Raw genomic sequence first — 27,270 nt, 5'->3', positions numbered from 1 at the left:
CGGGCTTCCTTGAAACCGTCAGGTCCCATTTAGCGAAGACAAATTGATGAACTTCTCCAGTATTTGCATCTTTTGTAACTTTTTAAGACCTATTTTTATTTTATTTTAACTTTTACAGGTATTTTTGTTCGGTGTTTCTGGCCGTTGACAAGGTTTGTTTTAGTTTTAAGCTGCAGCATGCGCGTCCGCAAACAGGGAGTGGCAAAATTTAAAGACTTGAATTTGCCCTAACTCCTCGCAAGTTTTAAACGGCGGTAAAGTTCCTGTGTGCGGATCCAATGGCCCACCCGTCGTCGGTAATCACGCAAGTAAGAAGAGAGGAGGAGGAGGGGGAGGAAAATGCCTGTCTTCGTGAGGAAGGTGAGTTTGGGAGAAGTTTTTGGAGCTGCGTATGATAATGTCAGAGAGGTTGGGTTGAGGGCGCCTGTCCTCTGTGAGCGGTTGCAGACATCTCTGTGATAACGCCTGCTCCTTTAATCAAGTGTCCGTGACCGGTTCTCAAAGGTTCTCACCGAGTTTAATAAGTTTGCATCCGGTGTAGCTTTTTGCGTTAGGTGGGACCCACGGGAGATTATAGCCGTTTCTAAGTAGATAAAGTAGAAAATATGTGTTTCACCGGGTCGGTCAAGGGGAAATTAACAGACTTCACAGTGTTCCGCAGAATTTTTAGGCGGAATGAGGTTTGAACAGCAGAAATAACGTGTCTCTGAAGAGGGGGCGTGGCCACAGCCCCATTGACAGCTCACTCGTCCTGCTCTGGACCTCCATGCTGAGCTGCCGTCAGTTTTATTTTTGTCTCCTCGTTTCAAAATGAACACGCTGTGGTCTCCCACCTCTTATTTACGTTATTATTGTTATGGAGACTGTGGAGCACGAGCAGTGTTACTCACTTTCTATAAGTGGGACATGGACTAAGCAGCTCCACTAAACAGTATTTATAGGTCACTGTAACAAATGATTTGGCCTATCTCTGGGATAGGTTCACTTACAAACACTTAGAGCTGTACACTCACCATCCGCTTTATTAGGTACACCGGTTCAACTGCTTGTTCGTGCAAATATGTAATCATCCAGTCACATGGCACCAGCTCAGTGCATTAAGGCATGTAGACAAGAGAGCGAGACGATCTGATAAAGTTCAAACTGAGCATCAGAATCGGGAATACAGATGATTGAAGTGACTTTGAATGTGGTGTACTTGTTTGTGCTAGACAGGCTGTTTTGAGTAAGTCAGAAACTGCAGATGTGCTGGGTTTTTCCCACACAGCCATCTCTGGGGATGACAGAGTCGCCTGAAAAAGAGAACCTGTCCAGTGAGTCGAAGTTCTCTTGGTGATACTGGCAGTCAAAGGCCACTGGTTACAGCCAAGGAATGCAGACATGTCCGATATTAAAGCAGATGTGCTACAGATGTGCCACCGAAGAAGACCACACTGGGTGCCCTTCCTGTCAGCTAAGAATAGGAAACTGAGGCTACAGGTCATATTGGTTCACTAACATTGGACAATAGAAGATTCGAAAGATGTTGCTTTGTATCAACCCTTCAAGCAGATGGTGGGGCGATGTTGTGTGGGATATTTTCTTCGCACCCTTCTGGTCTCTTAAACTGAGCATCACAGCCGACCTGCGTGGAGTTGCTGACCATGTCCACCCCTTTTTGACCACAGTGTACCCATCTTCTGTTGGCTGCTTTCATCAGGATTTCATCAGATCATCTCAAACTGGTTTCTTGACAATGAAATCAATGACAATGTGTTCATTGTATTCATGGCCTCCACACTTACCAGATCTCAATTCAGTAGAGCACCTTTGGAATGTGGTGGAACGGCAGATTGACACCATGAATGTGCAACAATGGCGTGATGCTATCATGTCAACATGGACCAAAATCTCCAGCACCTTATTGAATCTGTGCCGCGAACGATTAAGGCAGCTATGAAGCAAAAAGGGGACCAACCAGGTACTGGCAAAGTGTACCTAATAAAGTGGCTGGTGAGTGCATATTAGTTGCGGTAGTACTTCAGAAGACAGTGCCGGATTTATGCAGTTCTTTCCTAAAATGTACCATGTCACTTTGCATTTGGTGTATAATTTTTAGTATCCAAAAATACTTTGTTAGATACAGTCCCTTGTTATGTTGTACTTACATTTTGAGTTGGGCACGTATTTTCAGGTACTTAAAAACTTGTACTTTAAAGTAAGAAAGATAACATGATAAACGTGGGGGATATAAACGATAATTTGTGGCCTGTGTTATAGTTTTTGTTTTTTCTAGCTTTGTTGTTTACTTCCGTCTTATTGTTAAGAAAATAATAGAAAAGAAGAAGAGGGAAAAAAACTGTTTATCTGGTTTAAGTTTTTTATCACACCATCTCTGAAAATGTAGTCAGCGCAAAATTAAAAACTGCTAAATATCAACCACATATCTCAGTAAGTACCGACTTACTTGCAAGTAGGCCAAATATTGGTCAACTAGGCCAATGTTAGCTGAGGCACATATTCATCCAATGTGTCAGTGAATTCTTAGAAAATCGTAAGGCTAAAAAAATGATTTTATGTATATAATGATGTTGCTGTTATTAGTCATTCCAAACCTAGTTTAGCAATTCTGTAATGCAGTTTCTTGTTTCTTATCTGGTGACGTACAGATGCAAAACGGAGATATCGGCTCTTAACTCCCAGAAATCAACTCGGCGTATGTTATTTGTAAAGTCTCATACGAGCCTCAAAATATATTTATGTTTTTCTGTTATTGTTGATTGAGGATCACATCAGACATCAGCCTTGTGATTGAAAAACGTACGTTGAATTTTAGTTCTGGTACTAAACCTGTACAGTCATATATAAAGTTACCGTGGTAACTGAACTGAGGGGAACACTATTGCAGGATGAAGTGAGTAACGATTTTTATTTGGACTGAACAGATACAGTCTGAGTCAGATGTCACTGACTCTCTATTGATAGAAAATGTTAAAAGTAAGTTTGTGTGGGATCATTTTATTTTATTTTTTTAAGAAACAACTAGCTTATTTTTTTATATATAAAATATAATTTTTCATCATGAAGGAGGCCTAAATCCCGGTGCTGGTGCTCTGTAGAAGTTTATTTTGTTTTTTCAATTTTTGAGCAACGTTCTGGTGTAACAGTGTAAAACGGGAACAAAGGTACATAAACGGATCTTAAAATAGAGAACGAAGCTATTTATTGCAAAATAATGGCGATTAGAAAGGCGTTTAAAAAAGAAATGAATAACAGGAAAGGCTGTGTTGTAATTATGATCGGATAAATTAATGCCCAAGATTCTGTGTACAGATGATGGGCAGCTGAGACAGACTTTTGTCTTTAAGGGTTGTTAATATAATAAAAGGAAAACGTTCTCAACTCACTTAAGATCGTTCAATCCTGCCTAGCAAAGAAGAGGACACTTGTTCATTGGCTGCTGCCCTAACAAACAGATTATTGGTGTCTGTGCTTTTTTACATTGAAGAATTTCTACAAAAGACACTCAATGCAGTTAGCATCCATAGACAGAAATGTCAATGTCTTATCAATTCTAAACAAAAAGACTTCCTGAGCATCAGTTCTCTGAATGCAGTTGTGAACAGCGGTCTTAAACCCTATATTTTATTCCAGTATATGAGTAATCATACCATATCTGGGCAGTTTACAGACCCGTGGTCACATTTAAGTTGAATCTTAAAGAGTGTAGCTTGGGTCCTGTGCATACTGATGAATTAGAGACCCTGTTGAGTTGAAGTGATTGGATCTCATTTCTGTTCTTTGGCTTCCTCTCATACCAAGGAGCATAAAGGTGAGGCATTAGCAGTGCTGGTGCCCTTGAAAGAAGAAAAGATTGATAGTTGACCGTGCTGACTTTGTAATATATTTAGTTCTACTTCCCAGTGATGTGATTTGGTAGGCTGTCCTTGTGCTGTGGCTGAATCTAAATGAGCTAATTAAGTGAAATGAATAAATCTGCTAAACGACCTATCCACAACCAAACAGCATGATGAAGCGACTTCATGTGAAGAAGCAGGATAAATAAAACATGTATATAGCCTATTTTGAACTCTGTGCATCTTAATAACTTGTATTTTTCAAGACAGTCATAAGGTGGCAGTATTGTTCAGCTTTCTGGTCAAGACCACCTCCTGCCTGCGCTCAGATTATTTCCTCCTGGCTAAAAGGTCATGAGTCCAAAACATGGCAGTCATCCAGAAGTGAGAGGCCAGCGAAAAGGGGAAGGGGAAGCTGCTCTTCAGCCATTCTGTAGTTTCTGTAGTCAGTAGTGGTGTTATCAGTCGTTAAGTCCTAAATGTTTTGCACACTTTTCAGCCCTAAATACCTCAAGCTTCTTGATGTTTTATGGGCATTTGTTTTTTATCTCTGTCACCTCTGCAGTGCTCTGAAACATGCAGTTTAATAGGTACAAAAACACCGCTAGTGATGCATTTTGACAAGTTTCTTTCCACACTCCAGCTACTTTAACAATTACATTTACACTGTAGTTATTGCCATTGAACTTGAGACTTGCTGTAAGGTGAATATTTTCCTTTGCAGAAATGTTTAAACTTTTTTTGACCTGACCCAAGTCCAGCTCGGCCACCATGAACTTGCCATACCATTTGCTCTGGAGGGGTGTGAAGCAACTTGTCAGATTGTAGCGGGATATCAGGTGTCAAAGTGTTGGAAAGTCGCTCATGGGAGGGGGGCCTTCATTCTTTCTGAGCCTCGATGGGAATAGAAGCAGCTGAGCACTGAGGCATGGCTCGCCCGAAAGGGTCCCAGATAAGCCCGCTTTCAACTGAGTAGGCTGCTGATGTGGCGCGAGGTCTTTGCTGCCCCTTGGAAATGCTGTAACCTCATTATCAGCGTCTGAGCCTCTTGGATAGCGAAGTGTGAGGAATGCTGTGTTAGAGTTTGCCTACTCAGGTCTGCTGCTACCTAAGAGTAAAGCAAAGAAGGTGCAAGTTTATAATTGTCCGTCTTTGTACTGGTGTGTTCAGGTGTGCAGCACCTTAATTATAATCCCGTTTCAGAGAGAATTCGTTTTTCACACAGGGCCTTGTAGGTTTGGATTTTTTTCCCTTAACAATAAACACTTTCACCTATAAACTGCATTTTGTTTTTCTTTTGTTGTCTTTGTCTAATATTTAAATTTGTTTGTTGATCTGAAACATTCAAGTGTAACAAACGTACAAAAAAAAACAGGAAATCAGGAAGGGGCATGCATGCAGCACACAAGCCGGTTTATTTGTCTATCTTTGTTAGGATACTCACCAGCATCAGTATATTGTCAATGCACATATGTGCCAGACCATTATCTAAACCCTTAAACCTACTTCTGCTTTCTTGTACAGATAAGTCCTAAATGTGGTGGCCCTGAGGGGTCAAATGCAGTGCAGTTTAAGAAGACATCAACAAGTAGATAGAAAAAAGCTCGGATAGCATACAAAACACAAATAATAATATTTCAAACTGCTTCTAACAAAGATGGTTGGACATCTTTGGTTTTTGCTGATAAGTGAGTCGAACCACGTATTGTTTAGATTAGCAGACACACACATTCAGTGAGTTCCTCGCCGGTGTCCATCAATCTGTCAATTTTCTTAACTACCTATTAACTTTTAAGGGAATTATATTGTATTTTACACATAAAGTCATTTTGTTTGTTTGTTTGTTTTTGTTCTTTTTAAATACACATTATGAAGTTTGTAGTGCAGTAAAAATCAGTTAAAGGGAGCATGACAGATATTTACTTTGATTACACAAACATTACATAGCAGTAAGTAATAGATGATAGGTATTGTTTTGTAAATAGCCAATACTTAATAATAATAATATGATAACTCAATACCCTGAGTTTATTACATTATGTTATTATGCAGTATATTTCTAACTAATTTGGCGGCTCATTCTCTTTGTCTTGAAGATAAAATCGAGGAGAATAATAGTTCTTTTTGTCCATTTTTGACTAATAAATCACTAAGTTGAACTTGAAGACCTTTGTGGATGTAAGCCAACTTTTGACAGAGTATTAACAATAATAATCCACACCCATACAAATACATGCATTTTATCAGGATTCAATAGAACTTTAAGATATCAAGTTTACAGAAAAAATGACACAAATGCAGGCAAATGCAATCAAAAAATGTAACCTTGTCAGAGGTAATAATATTAGTATTATTTTGATACATTACTGAAAGTTCTGCGTTGCCACTGTACTATATACACAGGCATACATGTGCCCTGATTCTCATTTTATTGCTTTGTAGAGGTATTACTGCTGCATTCCCTTTGTATCAATTGAGTTTGTACCCATGTCACGTTCCCACAGTATTTTTAGCCATGTTAGAGGTGGAAGAGTAGAGATCTTCAAAGCGAGCACGTCTGGGCATTGAATAAGATATTAATATTACTGCTATGGCTCACATTGTTAACATCGTCTGCTAAAATTGACTGTTATTATAATTTAGTTTGCAGGTTAAAGCAGCACCTAAAACACTGCACACAAAGCAGTACAATGCTGAGACTGTATGTCTACTGTAACAGTTTCCTACTTTTAACCCTTTTTTTAAAAAAGGTAAACTTGTTTAACCTTAGCTCTGTGGCCTTTTTGTGCAGTCTCGATTTTGCCATAATAGTTCCCTTTTAGCAACTGCTGCTCATATGGAGGGCACGCGTATGGTGTCAGATGGTTTCTTTAGTGGTGCTTCCTTTTAATAGTACAGTTTTACTTTTCATCCCCACAGAATATTATCTATCAGAAGAGTTATTCATCTTATATTTATTTTGGACGTTAACTCACGCTGACAGGAGCCAGAGCTGTCAGTGCATTCTGGGATTGTGTTTGTGTTGGCATTTGCAACACAAAGTTTGGAACCTTTTAGGAGTGATTTTATGGTTCACAGTCCTCACTCTCAGTGGTTTCATTTAATTTTTTTTATTTAGTTCCTGCACTGAAGTGTTACTGTGCTGCGTAAACAGTTCTTTCCTGCTACTTGTGACAGTTTTTTATTTATATACACAATCTCATCATTAACTGAAGTCGGCCTCTGGCGAGCTATTTTAGGCTCACTGATGTGTAATAACAGAGAACTGGACACCATGATGTTTTTCTTTTAACTTTGAGCTTCACCTGCCCAGTTCCTTCACACATGTTTTGAACACAAGCTTTTCATCATTCATCAAGTCAGGTATGTCCCAGCAAGCATGCCTTGACAATGACTGCTCCCCAGTGGTGTTGACCACTTTCAGCCACAGCTGACGAACATGCCAAACCCATCCAGCATAACACTTGAAAGTAGGTCAGACTTGTTAAGGGATGGAGCTGAAACCGTTCCAAACTGGTTAATAAAGGTTACTGTTCACTGTTTTTCAAAAACAAATGCACAAAACCGATTATTTTAGTAATCAAGTGATCTATTGATTTTTCTATCGAAATATCAGGTAAGACGTACTTTTGTCTTATTAACCAGCAATAATAAATATTCAAGCAAGAAAACGTGGGTCTTTCAGAATTAACTGTTCATTGGTTTCTATTTTGGAAATTGCAATGGTTTAAAGTTTAACTGCATACAATATCTGTCAAAAAAAACACGTAAACCCTTTGATTGTATGTGCACGTCATAGTGATCTTTTCTTTGTTTTCCTTAAAAAAAAGAAAAAAAAGAAATTTTCCTAAATGCAAAAGAATTTAATAATAATAATAATAACCTCAAGTACAGTCAAAGATTAAAATCAAATAAAATAAGATATAGAATAAGAATTCATGGCATAGAATTTTTTTCCTTTAGTCTCTCTTCTTGGAAGGCTTCCTGACAATAGGAGCCACGTTTTACTGTTGCTGATAACAGATGTTATGATGGTGCAGGCAATATTTAATAATTTAATTTAATTTAGTCCTTGGCTCATGTACATTTTCATTGGCTTGAGAAAAAGGCTTTTAATTTTATATTTTAACTATTAATGCAATTTGATTAATATAGTCTTTCATATTACTTCACTTTTAATCTGAAAAATGTTATGAAGCCTTGAAATTAGCATGGTCTAGTACACTTCATGCCCCTCTTTAGACTCGCCCCTGTTTGCTGCAGGTATCACCTACATGTGAAATAGGATGGCTGCTGTCAGCCTTTACCTAGCTGTATGATTTAACCAGGCTGCTATCAGACTAAGTTAACAGTTAATCTGCAGATTTTAATACAGCTTCTGGAGGCTGACTGCAGGTTTTTTTTTACTGTGTAAAACAAACAGGAGTGGATGGAGCACCAATAAGAGTTTTTGTGATTAAGCACTCCTGCTAGCTTTTAATGGTGATCACAGGAACATCGCTGGTGTTTTGGACACTATAAACAAGTTTTTCACTCTACGTAGGCTCACAGAGGCTCTGCCTCTTTGCTCTTCAGCTGGAAACAGACTCCGCCTCCCCATTAAAATGTGCCAGCGTCATCATCACTACAGGGTGGGCCATTTATATGGATACACCGTAATAACATGGGAATGGTTGATGATATTAAAGTCCTGTTTGTGGCACATTAGTATATGTGGCTAATGGTCACATGGCCCTCTTTTTTTTTTTTTTTTTTTTTTTTTAACAGATTTCTGCACGCCAAAATCGGTTCGAGGTCAGTAAGCACAACCAGAATTCATACATAAGGCACACTCTCGATTTTTGAGAAAATTAAAGGATTTTAAGTGTGCCTTATAGTGTGGAAAATGCGTTATACAGAAGAAAAGAATATATCGTGATATATATCGTTACCGCACGTGCTTCAAATTATACCCCGATATGGATTTTAGGCCATATCGCCCAGCCCTAATATCAGCCAAATATATACAAATATATACATATTGGGTTTTTATTGTGTATTTTTTATTTATTTATTTATTTATTTTGAAGCATCAGTCTTAACACTTCTGTGTTAGTCAATCGGTAATATCAGTACATGAATGCTACTTTCACAATCATCACACATTTACACACAAAACATCTTGATAGGTTTGTATTATCCACTAAGGCAACAGATGTAGTCTGAGCAGCATGCTAATGCTTTAGCTGACAGCTCTGACTGGTCATCAAGGCTCAGCTAGTTTGTCAGTTTTTCTTTCTTTGTAAACGCTGGCTTTCATCACTCTCACACCAGCTGATGCGATGTTGTCCACCACTTGTATGTGCCAGAAGCTGTTCCTTCTGAGGTATGCGGCATTGGCAAATTCAAAGTGACCTCTAGTATCCGAGAAGTTATGTGTATTGCGTGGTCATATCTTAGATCTACAACTGCATTTTAATGAATTATGTTCATACATTTTCAAGAGTTCAGCAGAGAAAGACTCGGGTTCAAAATGATTTTTTTTTTCTTCTCACTTTTGTACTTTTTATGTTAAAAAACATTAATGTAATCAGTTCACATTAATTATAGCCTTGAATTTATTTTTTCATCTTATATTGTGAATATCAGCTCTTAAAGATGAATACAAAAACAGACCTTCTGCAAGTCTGTTTATTTCTTCTAATTATTAGTCCTTTATTTAACCAGGTAAAAAAAATCTCATTGAGATTAAAATCTAATTTCCATAATAAATATTAGTACTCAGTATAGGGCAGTCCCTCGTGTCAATGAAATTGTATCACATGGAGTTTAACCATGTACTGTGTGTTAAGTTAACTTGGTGTTTCCGTAGATTGCATGAGTGTATAGCACAGACACATATCCTTACTAATTACTATAAATAAAAGTCCAGAAACTCCCAAACACTCTGGTTTTTGAGCATGAAGCTTAGCAGGCTCTGTTGGGATTAGAGTGGTTAACCCTAAGTCTTCTGTGATTTAAACAGATAAATTGTTTAAAACAAAAATATCATCCCTTGTTATCTAGCACAAGATAAATAAGGACTAAATCATGAGTTGTAACATCTGGTGACACACAGGCCCACAAAACCCAGAAAGTTTTAGCAAATGAGCTCTTGCTATTCATTTGTTTAGTCTTTTAAATGCATTGCTATTATCATAGGTTTTCATTATTATCTGTTTTATGGGAGAAAACAAATGTATCCTAAAGCAGCTATTTGCAGTAAATTAAAACTACTTTTTGCTCTAAAGTTGGACATTTTAACATGGCAGTCTATTGGGTCTAAATCACTTCTGGAGCAAGCCTCATGAGGGACGTTCTAGGAAATGCAGCTCTGGACTCAGCATAAACCACATTTATTATTCATTTCTAAAATTATGTGGATTGTAAAATCAGCCATCAAAGTTCAGTTTGATACATTTATCAGCCAGGTTAATTAACAACTAGCTAATAATGCCTGTGTACAAGACAGTTCTTGGCATTCAACTTAACAAATCAGACACTGGAGCTCCGACTGGACCCAGATGTCTTCACCAGACTATTTTGGGGATAAAATGTAGTGACAGCACGGCTGGAGCAATGCACAGATCGGATAAGTCGAATGAGCAGAGGCGCCAATGCTGACATCATTGGCATTAAGTCCAGAATGCATTAATCACAGTACTAGACATTACATTTGCTTACATAGTTATACAGAGAGTTTGCAGTAAAACTGATCTAGTACAACTGATCTAGTGCTGTCACATGAGTACAGTATGAATTCGGTCTTCTCTCTGTCTCCCTATGATCCAGGTTCTGTTGCTGTTTCCAGCTCAAAGAAGTCTTACAGCAGAGGTTTTCTTCGCCGTCTCTTCAGTTGTCTGTGTAACAAAGACGCCAAACCACCTCCAGTAAAAATCAACGCCCCTCTCTCGCTAGAAGAAAATGGGACAAAAGTAAGTGCATCTTTTAACCCCCCTCCCTTGCTCTTCCCTGAGATATCAACTTTCTCTCACCCTCCCCCTTGATCATCTTTGAACAGCATGTGGGCAGCATGATTGGCAGCTGTTTGATGCCTGAAACACATGTTTTCTTGGCTTCCATATTGGTTTCTTGGCTTTCATGTTTACAAGAGCATCTCTCCCGGGCTTGGTGAAAAAGTACTCCATGTTCAGACATCAATCATGGACTTGTAGGAAAGCCGGAAATGGCGTAAATGTTGCAGAAATGCATGCCTGATCTGTCATTGCTGCTTTGCAATGCTTTCTCAGAAGATGCCATTGATCAACACATGTTAGCGTAGCTGTTTTTACCCTTTCAGTAGAGGGGAATTCTGGTAGACAGTATGAGTTGTTCTTCTTCTTCTTATCATTATTATTATTATTATTATTATTATTATGTTTGAAGGTAGGGTAAATATAAAGAACCATACTAATTAATATTAGATTATAAATTCATAAACAGAAACTTGTGTGATGACAAAATATAAAAATGACTGGAATGTGAGGGCCTGATCTTATGTTTCATACAGTTTTTTTTCTTCCTGTGTTTTTGGACAACTGACAATACTAATTATGGTTAAACTTGGTGTAGCCTTTGAAAACATCACTTTTGGCTGCTACGGTCTCAAGATCAAGTGGCCAAGACGTTCTCAAGTGTCAGTTTCATATTTATGCCTTAGTTCAGCCTTTTATTGAGATTTGATATTCCACAAGTTATTTGTCACGTCTTTCCAAGTCCCCAAAATAAATTTCTTGGTCTCTGGCAAAGGGAGGGTCGAGTCAAGTGCTCAGTCTCAGTTTTGGTTGTGACAACCTGTCATGTCATCAGGCATGCTGCTCCTGTTGCTGTTACTCTCTCATGCAGACTGCTACTCCCCCCACCAGCTCTGTGACTTTTCACTCTGAATGGACTTTACAGTTGGATGCCAGTCATTTGGGAGTTGGTCTCTACAGATACAAATGCATGGAGTAAAAGCTTTGGACAAAGTCTGATAAATACTTTCGTGATGTATTTGGAAAACTCTGAGCAAAACAAAGGCACTAGAGAAGGGGAACCATCCACTGAAGCCATGTTTGCTGAGCAGTGCCAGGTCCCCAGATTAACAGAAGCTGCAGATCTCACTGGCCCATCAAAGGGAAGTGCTGAACTAGGAGTAAAGGTCCTCCTTCAGGAATATACTGAGCAGGCTGTCAGCGAAGAAATGGACCCATCTATTCCTTGTTTGGAACAATGCAACCTGAACTCGGATGAGCTTGAATCCTGCACATACTTTAATGGACACGCTGACAGCTTTGAGCAATATTCAGAGAGCAATGGATTTTTTGAATCCGACCAGATCCTCGATAAGTGCGAGACTTCAGAGTTAAGCCAACCGTGTGATGAATGTACTCAACACTGTGAGCATTTTAAGTCCTCTGAACACTGTGGTAATCATAGCTCAGCTTCTGAATGTAGTGCTTGCTGTGAACAGTGCGCAGAACACCTCCAATTATTTCAGAAATGTAAGCCCTCCGATCAGCAGTTGGAGATTTCTGACCTGGACGCTGATGAATTGGAAGTGAACTGTGGCAGTTTGGGCCTTTGTGAAAGGTGCGATTTCAACCTTGAATGCACAGACCACCCCGAGGCTCTACAACAATATGAGCCGTCACAACAGCAGAGTGACGGCTTTGACTCCGAGTCAGACACATCAACAGAGAACTGTCAGCAATGTGGAACCGTGGACTCACTCAACTGTAATCCTGAAGTCTGTGAGTACGACGAAATATCAGATGAAACTGAATTTACAAATGATGAAGATGATGAAGAAGCAGAGGAAGAAGATTATTATGATGATGATGATGATGGCGATTTTGAAGATGATTTGAGCTATAAAGCCGAACAAAATGAAACAGAGTTCAGTGATGAAGAATCTCACAGTTCCTCAGAAGACACACCTGTACAAGTTTACTTTGATGACACTGAAAATGTTGCCTTTGCAACTGATCTCTGGGAGACGCACGAGTACACCAAAGAAGACTTTCAACAAGCTCTTACGACAGAGGTGCTCACGGAATCTGGTGAGCCGTGTGGAAATGATGAATACGAAGTAAGCCAAGAACCGTATAAATCAGAGTCCAGCGGTGAAGAAGATGGTTCCTCAGATTGCTCCTCTGTGGAAACAAAATCCTTTAAGACTTGTCCTGAGGGCAGTATTCCATCTGATCCCTTCTCCGATTCATCTGAGGAATCTGACAAAGGACCTCAGGAAGATTCCAGCGACGAGCAGACAGAGTGGGAATCTTTTGAAGATGAGGAAGTACAGCAAAGTGATGAGAATAAATCGAAAACTGTTGATGTCACTGTTGAGGATTACTTTGATTTGTTTGACAAAGTGGACTATTACGGACACATATTTACACAAAAGCAGCGCTACATCTCTTGCTTCGATGGCGGAGATATCCATGACCACCTGTATCTGGAAGAAGAGGCAAAGAAACATAAAGCCAAAACTTTATATCAGTTTGAAGATATTAACAGGGAAGCTAATGTAAAAGACACAGACACTTGTTCTGACGATGCATCTGAAGATACTTATGAGGAAGTGGATGTGGACCAGAGTGATGGGTCTTGTGATTTAGAGACTCAATCTGAGGATTGGCTCATCGCAAAATCAGAATCAAGTTTTGAAGAGGATGAGGAAAGCAAAACAGAGAACGGTGTCGTTTATGCAGAAAATGATGAGACGGCCGAGGATGATAAAGCCCCTATTGATGAAGAAGCGTGTGCCTCTGATGACCACGTTTCTGAAGAAGCTGAAGTTCGCCCATCCACTGGTCCCGAGGGGAGCATGTTTGCACCATTAGCCAAGGAAATTTCTGTTGAAGGTGATGCTTATGAAGATATTTTGTGCAGTTCTCACTATTGTGAACCCAAACCTTCTGCAACTGATGAGACTGCGAGCATCACTGATTACACAGAGGATGACAAAGCCAAGCCTGAGCCTGAAGACGACGTATTTATTACATGTTCTGAAAAGGAACCGTACTGGTCACTTATAGATAATGATGAAAATAGACAGCTTTGTGAGCCAGGTGTTGAGGAATACTATGTCTATCAGATTAAAAGCATTCAGTCATCTTTTAAACAAGCCCTGAATGGATTTATTTTAGAAAGAAACTCACATGATCAAATAACTAATGATGAGAATGCTTCTAGGAGTCAGGGTCAAGATGCTCTAATATCTCTGAAAGAGCTGGCGGCCACTGGGTTGTGCCCAGAGGAGTGCGTGTCAGACACATTTGGAATTAATGAAGTTATTGACATGAACAGCTCAGCTGTTGAAGAGGAGTGTGTGTTAAATGAGATTTCAAAAGAAACTGGACCCCCTGTAGGAATTATTCACAGTGTTCAGGAAAGGGACATGGTGCTTATGAAGACTGAAGATAACAATGATTCTGAACAAAGCAGAGAGTCAGACGAGGATCAGAGTGACGATGAGTCCTATGAGACTTGTGAATGTGATTACTGCATCACACCAACTGAGGAGGTATAAGATAAGATAAGAAGTACTTCATTTATCCCAAAGTTGAGAAATTTGTTTGGTAAAATTACATTAAACACAACAAACATATAAAAAAAAAAAAAATTATCTTTAAAGTAAAACGAATTGGAAATAAATTTGAAATATAGTAAAGCAGAAATGGGTATAAGTTTGTTATACATGATAATATTTAAAAATTTTCCAAGTTATAGCCTGACCAAAGTATCAGGGATTAAACATCAGGCAGATACAATGGTGTCTGATTTTATAAAATAAAATTAAAAAATTAAGTACAGAAGAGACGAAAGGAACACCTTAAACCATGTTATGAGTGTGGTATGCAAAATATCCAACATTAAAAGGGTACTCTGTAACTTCCCTGCTGGCAGCATGTGATTGGAAGACCATAAACAGAGTAATGGTTTACTTCTGCTTGACTTGTTGTGACAATGAAAAAAGATAATATGACAATTCCGTTTAAAAAAAAAAAAAAATTAAATCTTATCTTGGTAAGGAGTTGTAAATAAGTAACAGATGTAAATTTTTTGTTTTTACAAAAAAGAAAAAAAAGAAAAGAAAATAGCAGTAAATATATAAAACCAATGAGATATAGATAGATAGATAGCAAGCATTGGTCTTTATAAAGGAAGCTTAACACAGGCAAGCTTCCTTACACTAGCTGACTCAAAAAAAAATCTAAAAATGCCTGTGGAGGTAACGGTTATCATAACAGTGGTTAACAAATTTCTCTGTTTAGCTGGGCTTCAGACTGTGTGTGCACTCATGTACAAAGGGGGTATTTAACACGTCATAAGAATACTTCTGTGCAAAATGATTCCTGTGAGTGCCGCCTACTCCAAATGTTATCTGATGAGATCTTTAAAGAACACAAAAAATATAATCTTCAAATACAACATAATCACAAATAAAATAAGAGATTAATGCTAAAAATAATCAGTATTGTAATTCTGTAGCCCTATTCAGTATTTGTAAAAAGTGTTAAAATAAAATGAACCTTAATCATTTTAATGCTTAGTGCTGCTCAGTGCTGATGTCCAGTTTTAAGGTATTGAACGACTGAACAGGAATTCTTGGCTTGTGTTCTGTGCTGTCGTAGCTCCAATTCTATTTGCTTAAAAGAAACTTGGCAGCAGAAACGAGGAAAACAACATTTGTACATTTTCTGCATCACCAAATAAATTCCTGTGATTGAAGAGTAGGTGTGTAACAGAAGTGACTTTTAAAAACATAAAATAAAGAAAAGAGAAATAGATCAGGTTTAAATATGTGATAAAATATTACTTTAATTTGATTTATTTGCCTTTTTATCCTCTAAATATTTAAATAAACAGTGAATTTTTTGACATTGTTAACTAATAAATGTGCATTTTCAAACTGATGAGTCTTGCTGCGGATGGGGTCAACACAAAAACGTTAGCTACCTTAAAAAGAAAAATAGCTTTTAGCCCTTTTATCATGTTAACTCAAAGGTTTGTGGGAGAAAATAAGGCCATAAATACAAAATGAAGATTTTACAAATAAATTAAATAATTAATCAATCAAAAAATTTAACAAGAAATTAAATAAGGAGGAGAACCTATATGTTAAATTAAAATAATAGTAATTTCTTTTCTTTGCACGTTATTGAATGCATGTTTTTATCATTGCAGTATTTTTGGTGCATAATATTACCTTCTTTTGCTATCTTAATCTTATCTTAATTAATATTTTTTATCTTATTTTTTTCATTTGATTGTTCTGATGCCAACCGTGGCAGTGAACACACAGAACTGAGACTTGGCATATTGTGTGGTATCTGTGTCAAATTCCAGCTCTGCCATTAGGCTCACGTGGCAGCTCACTGATGGACAACACATCCATCAGTGTTACCAGCAACCTGTTTGTTCATACCAACTTGTTTTTAGAAGCCGAATCACATTAATGAACTCTAATCACTGACCGCACGTTGACGGATGAGACACACTATAGCGATATCTACATGTTCCGTCAGCACAGTAGCAGCTGTACCATCCCAGGTTCCCCGTAACCTCTTACTGAAACAACACAACACTGTTAAAGCGCTTAAGTGACTAGAAACACAAGCACACACTCATAATAATCCGAATGACTTTCCCAGCATATTGAAATGGTGAGACCGTATTTCTTGCGCATGTTGTATTTGAAACTTCACTGAAAAAATGGTTTTGCCTTACACAGCTTAGGTCTAAACTGTGTGCTCTTCTTCAGCTGCCCGGAGAACCACTGCTCCCACAGATGGAATCAAATGATGAAGGAAAAATCTGTGTGGTCATTGATTTGGACGAAACACTAGTGCATAGTTCATTTAAGGTAAGATATATATATTTGGATTACGATGATTCTGTAGACCTTCTTACATTCTTGGCCTTGGTTCACATGGACCCTCTTGCTCTTATTTCTACTAGGCTTCCATATTAAAGTAATTAGTCTACCTGCGGAAAAAAAAAACATACAAAGGAGACACATGATTGGTACAAAGTTAGGGGCGACACAACATATTTTATATTTTTCACAATCCAGATCCAGCCTTCAACATAAAACCCCGAGATCTTAGGAAATTAATATTAGATTTTATAGAAAGAAAAGTAAATCTGTCTTCTATAGAACACCTACATAAAATTCATATTTACATAAGATATTTTGTGAAACTGTGTTACTGCATTCATGAGTGTTGATATACTGTATTGCGTGTTTTTTAATGAAGTATCATGCAGCTTCCTTTCGGGCTGTTTGATACCTTGTATGGTAGCATTCAGTGAATAAAGTAATCAATGCCAGAAGTCGAGGCTCCTGTATCACGACAAATTATGTAATGAATGCCGCGTGCTGTTTAGTCCTTCTGCGGTCACAGCCTGTCCTGAAAGATGTCACCGGATATTAGTGTCGGCTAAACGGGGTCACACCTCCTCTGAGCTCCATGTTTAACACAACGCGGAGTGTAAAAGTTGCTGTTACTTTGACACATGAACTGCTTTAAGAGTTCTTTATATTTGAAAGAAAGAGTGTGGGTTTTTTGGCAAAAAGCTGCTAAAATTAATGTCATAATGAAATGAAATTAGCTTTGGGTGCACAGTGTTTGATCTGGAAGAGATCTCAGTGACCTTCTCTACTGTGGTTTAGAAAATCTTACCATTAAATGGTCAAACAGTTACATCAAACATGAAAGAAAATAACAATAATTAAAGCTGCAAGCAGCGTTATGAGGGCCCTCGCACCCCCGGCGCGTCGAGCCACGCCCAACACCTAAAACCAGCACCTCCGATCTGATGTCACATTGATGGAATTCATGCATTTAACCAACCAGCTAACATTTCAACTCATTCATTCATGATTAGTTAGTCATTCCACTAGGTGGCGCTCTAACCATTATGTACAAATGGCATAACAAACATTTCCGAGCTCGAGTCTCATCACGCCTATGAGCTTTGGGAGAGATTGTACATTGTGTCTTTGAGTGACCGCAGATTACTGCTTTTTGGCGAGTGATTGAAACTCAACGTGCCGCCATGACCACCCCGTTTCCCTGAATGTAAAAAGCTTCGCAATTTAACAACACAAAGGTCTTTGGATTCCACACACTGAAGAATAGTGCAATCTGATGAAATCCCTTGGAGGAGTTCGTCAAAGAACGATGCCTGAAAAGAGGGGAAAATGTTGCCAAAATTGCACATTAATTTTAAAATGGCTGACTTCCTGTTGGATTTGGGATATTGCTCCAAGAGACTTTTTTGTACATCTTGATATCTCCTATAAGCTTACCAGGTTTCAGACTCATACATAAAACACAGAGCAGGGGCTGTGATTTTGAAATTTTGTAGGGGGCGCTGTGGAGCAATTTCGCACTATTCAATGAAAATGATCACATGCCAACAAAGCCTTCATCCATTTGGAGGTGTGCGCCAAATTTCAAGCCTCTATAAACTTGCCAAGACCCTCAAAAGCCACTTCATCTTTCATGGTGAACAGCGTTGCCACCAGGGTGCGCCGTTCAGTTTAAAGTCACACTTTTTGCACTGAAGCATCACGAGGGACTGATGGTGATATTCACCGCTTTTGACGTGGCCACGATGAACCTGTGAAAATCAGTACAACAAAATTAAAGCCATGACATTTCCTGTTGCCACTAGGTGGCGCTGTCCGTATTTCCGACAATGGGCACATCAATCTGTTCAGGGCGGGTCTGACATCATGCCTGTAAAGTCTGGTACTGATCAGACTGGATTTCATTCAGTTATACTAATTTGTTTCTTCATGGCGTGACAGCAAAGTTCGCCATGCTGCTGGGGTCACACCCTTTGGCGAAAACTCACAGTTTTCACTGTAACCCAAGACCAACTCCTTAAGGCTTTCCTGGAGAAATTTGAGGCTGCAGATGTCACCCATCACTATACTGTACCCCAAAGTGTAAAACATGACATTTCCTGTTCCCACTAGGTGGCGCTGTCCTTGATGTAAAATATGGCAGTTGAAATATGTTCAGGGGTGGAGCCTTATCATATGTGTTCACTTTGGTCAAGGTCAGAAAATGTATGACAAAATGAGAGGCAATAAGATTTTCATGGCGAGTCATCGAAATTCGCCATGGCGCCACGGCCTCATAGTATTGTGAAAACTCAAAAGCTCCGCAATTTAACATGGCACAAGGGTGTAGTTGACACTGTCCAAATTTGAAGCTTATAGGACCAAATCCCAAGGAGGAGTTCGTTAAAGTACAAGGCATGGAAACGGTAAAATCAGAGCCAAAATGTCACCTTCAATCCAAAATGGCGGACTTCCTGTTGGGTTTAGGACATTGCCATAATAGACTTTTTTGTTCGACTCTGAACGTTATATAGGTGTACCGACTTTCAAACTTGTAGGCCATACCCATACCGGGGGCTCGCGTTTTTCATTTTTCTAGGTGGCGCTACTGAGCTAATTTTCCCTGGCCATGTCTGAGAACATTAAAATACGTAAATTTTCACCAGACCTGACGCGTGTGCAAAATTTCATGAGTTTTCGAGCATGTTTAGGCCCTCAAAAGGCCGATTCATTTGCCGAAATAATAATAATAATAATAATAATAATAATAATAATAATAATAATAATAATAATAATAATAAACAGAGCAATTACAATAGGGCCTTCGCACTATCAGTGCTCGGGCCCTAATAATGTATAAAAGAAATGTATGGATGTTTAGTTAAATGCATAAGAATTTGTATGCAAAGTATCACTACACAGTTCAAGCCACAAAAGAACATAATAGTGCAAATTAAATCAATGTAATACAGAGGTAGATATAAATTATCACAAGTTTAAAAAAAATGCATTACAGTATAATCACCTTGTTTACCAGTGAAGGTGAGAAAAAAGCCAGTCTTGTCTATACTGGGGTGTTGAAATGCTTGGAAGTTGTTGAAATGTTCTTGTTAGCTCACACAGCCTGCTCGCTGTAAGCTGATGGTGAGCAGATCTAAAAGAGGATGGAGTTCAAGCTGCTGCTATTGCTGGTGAAATTTGCTTGAGAATAACGACAATGTTTTATTAACTTTGTCTGCCATTAGAATAAATGATCAAAATCATTTGCACTATTTGCTGCTGCAGGAAATAGAAAAATCCCGTGCTCATGAATGCATACTAACAGCTTCTGGATATACTCAATCTGTCTTACTTGCATTAGCTCATAGTATACCAATTTAGGCCATGGTCTTATACCATATATGGAATACACTTGCAATGATGCTGATATCGGAGAAGCAGCCTTTTCACTTTCTATAGTGCCTATGTTTCAGTAATCGATGGGAGAAGAATCCATTTATTCAGTGTTTGTGCTGCTCAGAGGCGGCTGGCACAACATTTTTGCTCAATTTGTTGCCGTCATTCTTTTCTCTGTTTCAAAGAGTTCTTTGGAGATTATAAGTTAAACGTTTTTTTTCTTCTTCTTTTGTTTCAAACAGCCAGTGAACAATGCAGATTTTATCATTCCAGTGGAAATTGATGGAACAGTTCACCAGGTAGGACCTTTATCTGCTTAAGTTACTGTTTGCTGCTATAGTAAATTTGACATCACAAGGGACCCTAAATCTCTTTTTTTCCCCCATGCACTCACCATGCCTGTTGTAAACATCAAACACAGACGTTTATCCTTGCTTCAGTTTGCACGCGAAGCAGTGTACACGCAGCCTGACAGAGCTGTAGCCCTCTCTGTTGATGGCTCCAAGCAGCAGGTGCCTATTTCAGTGGCCTGACGAAATGAAGGAAGCTTGGCAGGCTTCTCAGAAAACACGGCCATTAATCTCAGTATGCTGAGCATATTATGTACGGTGCTCATTGGGATGGCATTACCTTTCCCCTACTGGCTTCAAATGGCAACTGCAGTCTGTTGTGCTTGGCCAGAAGAAAGAAGAGCTTTCAAAAGGCCTGGGTCTGTTTCAAGTAATCCAGGATAGGCTTGTTAAAGTGGGGAAAGCCTATTCGGGATGACTTGGTTCAGAAACAAGGCCACCGGCATCTCAGTGGAGGTAGATGTAGAGTTCTATTAAGGTGCTTCTGCTTTGTTTTATTGCACATATTATTTCTTCTTTATGTAATGATAATAATGGCATATGTAGTTGACATGATCACTTTTCATTAAGGGATATTTTTGATAAAAAGAGAACTGACATGTTTATTGGCTGTTTTTATGTTCACTTCAGTTTATTTACAGCAGTTGTTTCAAGAGCCTTTATGTTGTAAGGAACGCAAGAACCACGGTGACAGTGGGGAGGAGGAACTCCCTCTTAAGAGGAAGTGATATCCAACACAGCCAGGTTCAGGGAGGGGTAGACTTCCCCCCCACCCCAAGATTTTACTAATACACTTGATCTGAACTACAGTGTTTATTTACATTTGTTGGCCTTTGAGCTTTTTATGGTCAGAATCTGTCTCTAATAGCAGCACCAATTCTGGATTTATTTCTTTTTCTCCTGCACTCAGGTGTACGTGTTAAAGAGACCCCACGTTGATGAATTCCTAAAGAGGATGGGAGAAATGTTTGAGTGTGTTCTGTTCACTGCAAGCTTGTCAAAGGTATGTCCTCATCCTTTATAAGCAAAACATTACACTTAGGATTACTGGAGGAAAAGACTCATTTTCTGAGTGATCACCAAATGTTTTCAGTTTGCGGTTTTGTACGTTTGGTTTCAGACTGCTATAATAACCTTGTAGTTATGTCATGGACTTGCATTAAACCACTTGGAGGATAAAGTTACGAGATGGCAAATCCAGTTTGTTTTGGTATTGCTTCTATAGTATGCGGATCCTGTGTCAGACCTGTTGGATAAATGGGGGGCCTTTCGGAGCCGTCTTTTCCGGGAAGCTTGCGTCTTCCACAAAGGAAACTACGTAAAAGACCTGAGCCGTTTAGGAAGAGACCTCAACAAGGTTATCATCTTGGACAACTCCCCAGCCTCCTACATCTTCCACCCCGAAAATGCAGTATGTCATTTAGATTACTTTGTCATTTAGATTACAAACACTGTCATTCACAGAAAAGTCATAGTGGACTATCTAAAAGAATTTCTAATCCCACCATCTGCTACTTTTGTCCGCACCTCCAGGTTCCTGTAGCATCCTGGTTTAATGACATGTCAGACACTGAGCTCCTCGATCTTATCCCGTTCTTTGAGAGACTAAGCAAGGTGGACGACATCTATGACATTCTCAAACATCAGAGTACTTCACAGAGTTAACAGAGGCGGGATAATAGGATGAAGATGAGCACCAGCGGCTGTCATCCGGGGGCCACGGAGGCCGGTGGGCAGAAGGCTCCACAGTGCTTCCCAATACAAGGACCACACTGCAATAAAGGGCTGTCATTTAATCTAAGATTCTCACAGCAGTACTGCATTCAAAGTGACAGCAGCCTTCCAGCTGGGTTGAGTGCTGCTGCGCAGGAAGTTGACCTGAACGCTGTGACAGATCTGTTTTTCTTTTTTGTGATGTCCAAGATGGTTCATATGTGATTAAATGACTTCTGGAGATATCTTTTGCAGTGCAGCTAGCGTGTTGTTGTTGTTGTCGTTTTGTGACAGCACTGACCTTTGTAAGTTTGCTGTAAAGCTAGATTGTGCGAGCAGTTGTTCAGCGTGATATTACAAATTCACCACTATCAGTCATTTTAATGTCAGTGAAGCAAAAGCATTTGAAGTTTTCACACAGCAAATAACACATCACTGAAGACTGTAGCTCAAATCCTGCTGAGCTAATATATATACAAAAAAACGTTCATCTTGTATTGCTTATTTTGATGTTTTCTAAATATTGTATATTTTACTGTATGTCTCTGAAAAGCTTTGAATAGAATATACCATTTAATGTAGCACTTGCTTTTACATGTAAAAGATGTTTTTCTTTCTTCATCTTTTTTTTGCAATAGAAAAAAATATCCATTAGTCTGCTGTTAGTGAATATACACTGCTCAAGAAAATTAATGGTCTACTCATCACAGTCCGTCTGATAAGGAAGCAGAAACCAATGAATCCATTGCACCTACTTAAGTCAAAGCTATGACAGCTACACTGGAGAGATGACAACAAGACAACCGACAAAAAGTGAGCGTTTTTCTTTAGTTTTGCTTTTTGTTACGGTTCTTGTCATTCCTGGTAGCATGAGAGCAGCTCATTCAGGTTGCACAGGTAGTCCAGCTTCTCCAGGATGCTCCAGCATCCGTACATGCTAATACAAGAATCTTTGCTGTGTCTGCTAACACAGTCTCAGGAGTGTGGGGGCGATATCAAGAGATGGTTCTTTACACAAGGAGAGCTGGATTATGCTGATTATGCGACTTAGCAAAAGGGCCGGTATCGTCTTCTTCTGCAAGAAGGAACAGGAGGAGCATTGCCAAAATGGCCTCTAAACTTGGGAGGTCTACCACTGGCACCACGTTCTCTTCACAGATGACAGCAGTTGACACTGAGCACGTCTGTAAGATGTGATAGAGTCTGATACTGTGGTGAGCATTAGCCAGGACGGCTGGTGTGGCAGCGGTTTAGTGATGATCTAGGGAGGCGTTTCCTTGGAGGGTCACACAGATCTCCATGTGTTCTTGAACCGTACCTTGATCATTGTTAAGGATAAAGTTCTCAGAGCCACTCTCAGATGTTATGTAGGTGCAGTGAAAGGCAATGGCCGGCTGCATGTAGTCTGTGCGTAGTTCCAGAATGACAAAGACACTGAAGCCATGGAGTGGACCTTATATTCACCAGAAGATGACTCCAGCTGAGAAATTGTCGTACATCTGATGCTGTGACCTGTCGCCCAGACTCTTCAGGAACTCATAGATGACGTTATCCAAATCTAGGAAGAGATCATCCAGCATACTGTACACCATCTCACCAGGAGCATAAGTTGGATCGCCTGTGATCTCCATTTTAAGGAGTAACGTCCTCAGTCTGTCGGGCAGGTGGGCACTGGAGAGCATAGACACCTAATTTTGTAAACACAATTACTCAAGAATTCTTCTTCGTTCATTAGAAAGTCACCTAGGATTTTCATCTGCTAGGAGGCTGCAGGGTAGCACCAATATTTTTATTAACTAACATTATTTAAAGGTCTCATAGTGCTGATGATTCTGGTTTCACGTGACTCACCTGATTTTAAAATAACATTTTATCAAATGCAAAGTAAGTGTTCCCCTAATTTCTTTGAGCAGTGTAGTTTTTATTCCGTTACTAAATCCTAGCATTAGTGGAATATGTGAAAATCATTTTAGAAGATGTTTTAGACTGTATATAACAGATGGGTGCAGCTTTAGGGTCTAAAAGTGAAGCAGGAATTCCTCAAACTTGCATTTTTTGTTTCTCTCTCGAAACATGGGACTTTACAAACCAATGGGTGATGTCATGAGAGCTACATCCATCTTTTATATACAGTTTATGGTTATGCAGTTCCAGGCACGAACACCAGGTTCTTTTATTTTTGCAATTTCAACCTGTAAAGCTTATAAAGCTTAGTCAGGCTTTGTTGTACTGTATTTGCAGATGGGTGACAAAGGAAAAACCAGTGTCAGGTTTTTCAGTAAGAACGACTTCAGCATCGATTTAATTAGTTCCTTCAACTCTAGTGGATAGGATAACACTCTGCCAAATGATATCACCTCATCTGGTGTTTTGTTGTTGCTAATGGAGAGAGTTGTCAAACATGCCAGCCCCAAATCTCCCTTAGTTATTCACTTGGGTCGAGATGTTATGACTGCAAAGTCCAAAGTATGATTTATATATGTTCAGTATGGAAGAAACCAACAGTTTAAAAATGTGTTATTTAGAGGATCACTTTTATAGAATAAGAACTTTGAAATTATTTTTTTCCCCTTTTAATGGAGTAAGGTGCCCAAACTCTGCCAGAGGTACAACAGCCACAGCAGGAGTCAAGGGTTCAGGTTTTTCCTTTAATTTGTCACCCACTGTTTAGCTCTGGAGTAGCTTTAAGAAGCAGATTTACACCACACTGACTGAAGGTCACACACATGTGTACAACAGCAAAAGTGAGTGAGGCTTTTTTTTTTTTTGTAAATAGGAATTTATTGTGATCTAGTTTTAATGTTTTTCTGAGTTATCACTTGTGTTCGCCATCAGTAATGTAATATTTGATGCTGTCTTGGATAAGTTTGATTTGACTTTGCCTACTGTCAGTAAACTTGAATGTGGCGTGTACGACCTTATCGATCTGTATATTCAGTTTGATTTGAGGGGAATTTGTCACATGTGCTCAAATCCCGATTTTGTATTTGTGTGTGTGTGTGTGGATTTCAGAGTGATTGCATTAGTTCATCTCTATTAGTTTTACTTTAAACAAAAGAAAAACCATAATCTCTCTTGAAGTATTCATTTATCTTTTGGAACATATGCAACAAGATGACTCGACTCAAGTAAAAAAGCTGGTTTAAATGAGCGCGTTCCTTCAACTGCAGCTAATAACAGTCAACACTGGGGGGGGGAAAAAAACGAGATACTTTCACCTTCCATCAATAAAGCATGTTTTATTGAAACGGTCATATTTCACTACAGTACTTGACTTCACATTCCTCACACTCAACACAATATATAAGATCAAGTCGAAAGGAAAAAATGGAATATGGAACAGGTTTGATATGAAAACGGCAATCGTTCTCCACTCGACAAACATAATACCCACACGATAAAACCATTTGATAAATCAAGCATGCCCTGATCATCAGTCAAGGTGATCAAATGTGTTTGTTTTTTCTTTCATTTTGGCCCAGTATATTTACATTACAAGCCGTTTGCTGCAAGACAGAAAGCTCTTTATTCAAAGTTTCCATGAAAACCTTTAAAAAAAAAAAAAATTTCTTTACAATGAACCAATGATGGAAACATTTATTGCGCTGACACAAAACCCAACACTGGTCATACCCATAAACTGTATATAAAAGATGGCGTTCAATGGACTTTCAGGTATGAAGAAGTATTTTTAATGGTTTATCCCGCGGATGCTACTCTGATTGCAGAAAGAGTTATGGATCTATAAAAGTCTTAAGTGTCCTCAGAAGTCCTCAAATCCCTTCCTATGTGACTCAACATTTTCCTGATTGGCTGAATCAACTGCTTGATTTAGAGCATATTGAATACAGTACTAAAGTGTAGTTGTTATGGCTAGAATATAACATAAAACTAAATAAAATTCTCATTGACTAATGACTTCTCACTTTTCATACCAGTTCCAGAGGCGGGAAACGACTAAATGCAATTACTGTTACTGTAGTTAAGTCACATTTTCAGGTATTTGTGCTTTGAGTATTTATTTTGCTGATGACTTTTTATGTTTAATGTATTTTCTACTCCATTTTCAAAACAGGCTCGTTATTTAGGTGTGGGGAGTCATTATTTCCTACTGCATGCTTTAAAACATTAAGCCAGTTTACATAAGTAAATTGGAGTATCCATCACCAATGTTGTGCAAAATTTAAGCTGATGATTCACTCACTGAATTCCACCTTTATTCTGTGTACAAGTTGTAAATCGGCGTCGATAGCTTGTGCGAGATCTACTTATATCTTGTTGATTTCACCTTTTAATCTTCAAAGAACAGCAGCAGCACACCTCAGCTGATCACAGTCTGCCAGTGGGTTACATCATGTTGGGTAAGTCCATCTTTTATATGCAGTCTGTTCTCATACTTCATTCATGTGTTTCTGTTTTCTAAACCAAAAGAAAAAGTCGCTGCCACAACATCCACACAAAAACATGCTGTAATAAAATAAGGGGAGCCTAAAATTAATGCATAATGTTAGTTTCCTAATGGAAAAGGTCTACCAATGTGTGTATACAGACACACATTGAGAGTTTTAATTTTTGCTTTATATACATTATATTCCACATCTCTTTCGAGTTGTTGTTGTTGTTGGATTACTTTAACACCAGAGACTTTAAGTTTGAGTATTTCAATCAGATTTTTATTTCATTTTAATCTGTTTTATTTGGCACAAATACACATTCATCTTAAGCTTTCATAACCCAGTTAACCCAGTCAAACCACTTTCACATTGGAAATTATTTACAACAAAACTGCAGTTTTATATAACAACAAAAAACTCTTTGTAAATGTTCTCACACGCTGGCAAATGTTGTCGTTAAAACAATGAGACGATTAAATGAACTGCATGAAAATCCATCACAACCCTGTTTAAGCCACGTTTACAGACTGGATTTAAATATATAAGCAATTTCAGTGGTACAACTTCAGCCACCAGTATAATAGTTAAGCCACATCAAGGTGATTGTAGAGCAGGGATATCACTCAGTGATCACCTGTGAAGCAGAGGAAAAAATTACTTTGAAGTCCAGAGAAACAAAGTCTTACAGTTGGTTCAGCGAGGCTCGCCATATTTTATTT

General features: G+C 38.7%; 2 protein-coding genes across 16 annotated transcripts in view; one reads left to right on the top strand and one right to left on the bottom strand.

Moving 5' to 3' along the window:
* Positions 1-25,352, top strand: LOC120730967 (carboxy-terminal domain RNA polymerase II polypeptide A small phosphatase 1-like). 2 transcript variants are annotated; one of them, XM_040027641.1, is made up of 7 exons: positions 1-360; positions 10,647-10,789; positions 16,606-16,707; positions 20,337-20,393; positions 21,355-21,447; positions 21,670-21,855; positions 21,978-25,352. In XM_040027641.1, the coding sequence occupies exons 1-7, from the start codon at positions 279-281 to the stop codon at positions 22,107-22,109; spliced, it is 795 nt and encodes a 264-aa protein (XP_039883575.1). In that variant the 5' UTR covers positions 1-278; the 3' UTR covers positions 22,110-25,352. The 2 variants fall into 2 exon arrangements, with proteins under 2 accessions (XP_039883575.1, XP_039883574.1); XM_040027640.1 differs by lacking the exons at positions 1-360; positions 10,647-10,789 and adding an exon at positions 10,815-14,364 and having other exon boundaries at positions 21,978-25,351.
* Positions 24,898-27,270, bottom strand: part of obsl1b (obscurin like cytoskeletal adaptor 1b) — a 39,303-nt gene continuing 36,930 nt past the window's right edge. For all 14 annotated transcript variants that reach the window (XM_040027620.1, XM_040027625.1, XM_040027624.1 and 11 more), the window contains one exon: positions 24,898-27,185. In XM_040027620.1, the coding sequence (XP_039883554.1) occupies positions 27,175-27,185 (11 nt within the window). In that variant the 3' untranslated portion in view covers positions 24,898-27,174. The remainder of the gene's footprint in view (positions 27,186-27,270) is intronic.

This window comes from Simochromis diagramma, unplaced genomic scaffold, assembly GCF_900408965.1.
Source record: "Simochromis diagramma unplaced genomic scaffold, fSimDia1.1 OVJJ01000343.1, whole genome shotgun sequence".
NCBI lineage: Eukaryota > Metazoa > Chordata > Actinopteri > Cichliformes > Cichlidae > Simochromis > Simochromis diagramma.
Note: the sequence above shows the minus strand (reverse complement) of the source record. Positions and strands in the feature narration are given on the sequence as shown.

What these genes read in the sequence shown, in the direction of transcription:
- LOC120730967 (XM_040027640.1), top strand. Translation starts at nt 11,758, where the DNA reads ATGCCAGTCATTTGGGAGTTGGTCTCTACAGATACAAATGCATGGAGT. An exon ending in TAGTGCATAGTTCATTTAAG is followed by an intron (nt 16,708 to 20,336) that starts GTAAGATATATA and finishes TGTTTCAAACAG; the next exon opens with CCAGTGAACAATGCAGATTT. An exon ending in TCTTCCACCCCGAAAATGCA is followed by an intron (nt 21,856 to 21,977) that starts GTATGTCATTTA and finishes CCGCACCTCCAG; the next exon opens with GTTCCTGTAGCATCCTGGTT.